Source organism: Triticum dicoccoides, chromosome 6B, assembly GCF_002162155.2.
Source record: "Triticum dicoccoides isolate Atlit2015 ecotype Zavitan chromosome 6B, WEW_v2.0, whole genome shotgun sequence".
In the NCBI taxonomy this organism is placed as follows: Eukaryota; Viridiplantae; Streptophyta; class Magnoliopsida; order Poales; family Poaceae; genus Triticum; species Triticum dicoccoides.
In genome coordinates this window covers 156,049,086-156,053,545 of record NC_041391.1, presented here as the reverse complement: position 1 = coordinate 156,053,545, position 4,460 = coordinate 156,049,086, and the positions used below count along the sequence as shown (strand labels likewise).

The window sequence follows — 4,460 nt, the reverse complement described above, 5'->3', positions numbered from 1 at the left end:
ATGAGATCATTTAAGAAAACTATGCCATGAATATGGCCATAAGATTGATCATTTGGCTTGAAAGCCATGAATCTTCACGCATGATAGCTCATTTATGAGAACACTTTTTTAAAATAATTGTCGTATTACAAGTTTATTATTTTTCCTGGAAACTTGGTCACATATGATGAAACAATGCGAAGGTTTTCCAATTTTTTGATTTTTTTTGAATTTTTTATGCCCGTTTCAAAATGCGGTCAAAACGGCGGGCTTGACCGTTCCTAGCTAGTTGTTGATCTTGGAAATATTTTGATGTTTCTCTGATTAAATAGATAGTTATGTACCTAGAAATGATTTTTGGAAAAAATAAAGGGCAAACTATGAGGCAGCTGCAGTTCAAATTTGACCCGCTTCCTGCTGAATCGACGAAAATTTGTCTTTTTCACCAGAGGTGGGTAAAACCTCTAGACACCCAACCGTTTGGTCAATTATACATTAAATATGGACTAATATTTTAGAAAAATGATTTAGTGCCATTTTGCAACAAATGTATGGTAGTTCCTTCACAAAAAATACATTTTGGTCACTCAGAAAATAAAAAATGGTTGTTTTGAGCAAAGAAAATGAAAACCTCCCAAATCAACATTGTTTGTCATGCCTAAATACACACATGTACTCCCTCCATCCGGAATTACTTGTCGTCAAAATGAATGAAAATGGATGTATCTAGAATTAAAATACATCTAGATACATCCATTTCAATGACAAGTATTTCCGGACGGAGGGAGTACAAAATATTGGTTTATTTGAACTAACTATAAGAGGTTAACTGTTTGCCTGAATAAAAGGGTACAAACTATAAGAGAAAAACAAAAAATGCTTAATTCTGATTGGTGTAACCAGCTGTGGCATGGATCAGTGACATGGCAAACATCTGTCCATCCATCCATCCGTCCGTCCATCCATCCCTCCGCTTTCTCAGCTAACCCTAGCGATCCACCCCTCTCTCTCGCACAACTAACCCTAGCGATCCTCCCCTCCCCTCCCCTCGTGCAGCCGCCACCCACCTCTTCCTGTCTCGATTCCCACCCACATCACCGCCGCCGCTGCCGCCGGCCTACGCTCTCCCCCCACACCGCCGCCCTGAAACGCCCTCCTCACCTTCTCTCCCCGGTCGAGCAGCAGCGGGTGAGGTGGAGGCGGCAGCCAGATCCGCCGCGTTGCTTCCGGATCCATGCCCTCCCCACCACCGATTCATCTTTAATCCCTCCACCGACACCCAACCCCACCCCCACAAGCGACCTCCCCTAACCCATCACCACCAGCGACCTCCCTCCCTTGCTCCTCAACCGAACCCAACCCTGATTCGATTCAGTTCAGAGACAAACCCCCTCCCACATCAACGCCGTTGCCACACACTGCCAATCCCCTCACTCCACAACGCCTTCTTCCTGTCCCGATTCCCAGACGGGCGTCGACACAGCCAGCATCGACACGGCATCAACCCCTTCTGCGAGATTGCCATGGAGGAGGAGTTGCAGCTCCGCGAGGCCGGCGCTGCCTCCGAGGACGTCGCCACCACCGTCAGTCCTGGGCAGGCCGCCGACACGCTCCGCACCATGCTCGCCATGGGCGCCAACCGCGCCGTCCACGTCCTCCACGACCCCGACCCCGCCCGCCCGCTCCTCCCGCTCGCCGTCGACAAGATCCTCCGTGCCCTCGCGCTCCAGGAGACCCCCTGCCTCCTCATCCTCGGCAAGCAGGTTCTCAAATCGGCCTCCATTCAGTCAGTTTTTTGCCTCATTTTTCATGGTGTCTGACTTGCTCTGCTTCCTGCCTGCGCGTGCAGAGCGCTCCCTCCAGGTGAAGTCGCCCACTGCAATGCCAGGGGATTCGTCTCTGAGGACGAGTTCCTCTCCATCCCGGAGTTCTCCACCAACCCGCTCGCCCAGGTCCGTCCCTCCCCCTCCCCCTCCGTCTCTCGTCACCGAGGCAGCCAATTGTGTTCCCCTGCTCGCTTTGTCCACGTCGTGCCACCTCCAGATGACTCACTAACTGACTGTAGTACCAATGTGTGCCTCTTGTTTTTATGCCATGTCCTTGGATTACACACACAACACTTGCATCTACTACTGTTTTCCTAGTGGTATTGTATACAGCTCTGTCCACACTCAGTTTTTCCACTAATTGGGAAAAACTAATCAAGCATTATACCAATCATAGAACCAGTACGTAATCGATCGGCACAGGGAGTTTTACCATACATGTGGAACCTGAATATCCCTATGAAGCCAAGCACCTTCCACATCTGCTTGGAAAAAGCTCTGGCTATCTTTGATTGGGTACGAACGGAGTCATAGTTTTCAAAGACTGGTATAATGCTTTTTGCCAAATATGTAACACTTATCATAGACCACAAAAATCTCCATATAGATCATTTCTACTGAAGATTTGCAGCTCGTTTTTCTTCCCCGGTAAAACTCGGTGTATCTGATTTGTACATATATTTAATATTATAACAGGTAGTAATATATTTAATCACATATATTGTCCTTTTTTCTTTCCTGTGGACATACATGTTACTTCGCTCACACAATGTTACTTGGCTCACTGAAAATTTGCGTCATTATCAAACAGCTGCTGAGCTCTCTTTACTTTGGGCACTGTTTACCGGCATCTCAATCCCGACCTAGCAGGCTGCTTACCAGCATCAACAGGTACTACTCTCTCCCCTTCTCCTCTAGGAAAAATGCATGAATAAAGAATTCACAACAGTTTGTTACATTGGATCTTTTTGTGGTTAATTTCCCCATTCTGGAGGATTCATGCTTGTTCGCTACCCCCTTGTGTATTTTTCCAGAACACAACATTGGCTAAACAAACTGCACATGGCTTCATTTATTCTGAGCATATTCATAGTATAGTGATATTTATTTATTTATTGCACTAGTATGTGAATCATACCCTGTTGAACAGTATGTAACCACAACAAAATGCCATGTATTTATTTTATAATAGAGCATGTAAACTAGAACCTATCCCACATTGCTATTCTTTGAGATACTTATTAGTTTGATGAGTTACTCCTCTTGATAGTCAGAAAATTGCAACTACACTTACGTTTCTTGCTTTGATATGACTCTTGCTTCTACTGACTGCAACACAGTGTGACAATGAGATTTTAAGTTTGAATTCGTATATCATTGTATGGTTTATGATTTACAATGAGCTACAATGAGAACATTTCGTCCAACTCATGTGTGATCTTTCCTAATGCCAGGATATTCTGCAATCCAGAAGAACTAGCTACTCAGAAGTGGATGACAGTGAACATGAGAAGCTATGGTTTCCTGATTTGTAGTTATGTGTAGTGTTGTCATGAAGCATGGTGGTTCTGGCTTTGTGTAAAATCATTATAAGTATTGTACCTCTTTAGAGGAGTTGAACGTTGAACTATGTATGTGATTCATGTACCTGAAGTATCCACTATGATGTCTATTGCTGAAACGAGTATAACAATTTACTGATAATATTAGTTTATGGCTGGAATTATCTATGATGCCTTTTTTGAGGTAAATCTATGATGCCTAGTGTAACAAAAATGTGCAAAATAATGACTCGGCCAAATTAACAAAATTAATGGGCTAAAATTGATAGCATCGGTCTCTGGATGTGGCCCAAAAATTGGATGTGGCCTAAAAATGAAACGGGATAAAACGAATGGGTCCAAAAATTGGATGTGGCCCAAAAATGAAACGGGATAAAATGAATGGGCTGTATTGTTGGGCTTCGCTCATTTAGATACCTTATTGGACTGGGCTGGTGAAAATTGTGACCTTATTTATCAGTCATCGGTAATGCCATCAAGGCTGCCACATCATCAAATTAGCCACATGGCTGAAGCCATGTCAGATCCTACATGGTTCAAGTAGACCTCTAGTGACGAAAAAAATTAGTCAAAGATGTACCGACCAAATGTTTTGGGTCATAGAATCTTTGACCAAAACATCCAAAAGGTCATGTTTGTTTGTTCTTGACGGCCAACTGTTGACCATCCAAATATGGTCATAAAAAGGTCATAAATGGATAACAATGACGATTCTTTGACCAAAATTGAGGGTCATGATTGAGTGTTTTTCTTGTAGTGCACGCCACTATCTCTTAAGGACAAAAACACATGCTCAATTGTCGGGCCTTCTTCCCTGCATTCTCACATGCATGCATATTGTCATACCGATCCGTCTCTCCCATGTCGTTGATCTTATGACTTATGTCTTCTTTCTTTTATCTCGATCATGCGCGCGCGCACACACGCATCCCACGTATACATGTATACCTCTCACACATGCACGTTCGAGGTCTCTGTGTCTCCATACGTAGTTAATTACCCTCAATCCTAACGCCACATTGAATCATTCTCCTCTTTTGTGCATATAACTTCCGCCTGGATGGGTAAAACACACACTCACATTTAACAATCT

General features: G+C 43.9%; 1 protein-coding gene across 1 annotated transcript; it reads left to right on the top strand.

Annotated features, from left to right (window-relative positions):
* Positions 1–902: 902 nt before the first annotated feature.
* On the top strand, positions 903–3,528 carry LOC119320945 (atrophin-1-like). Its single transcript, XM_037594842.1, has 5 exons — positions 903–915; positions 1,036–1,742; positions 1,829–1,931; positions 2,617–2,696; positions 3,260–3,528. The coding sequence occupies exons 1-3, from the start codon at positions 903–905 to the stop codon at positions 1,844–1,846; spliced, it is 738 nt and encodes a 245-aa protein (XP_037450739.1). The 3' UTR covers positions 1,847–1,931; positions 2,617–2,696; positions 3,260–3,528.
* The last annotated feature ends 932 nt before the right edge of the window (positions 3,529–4,460 follow it).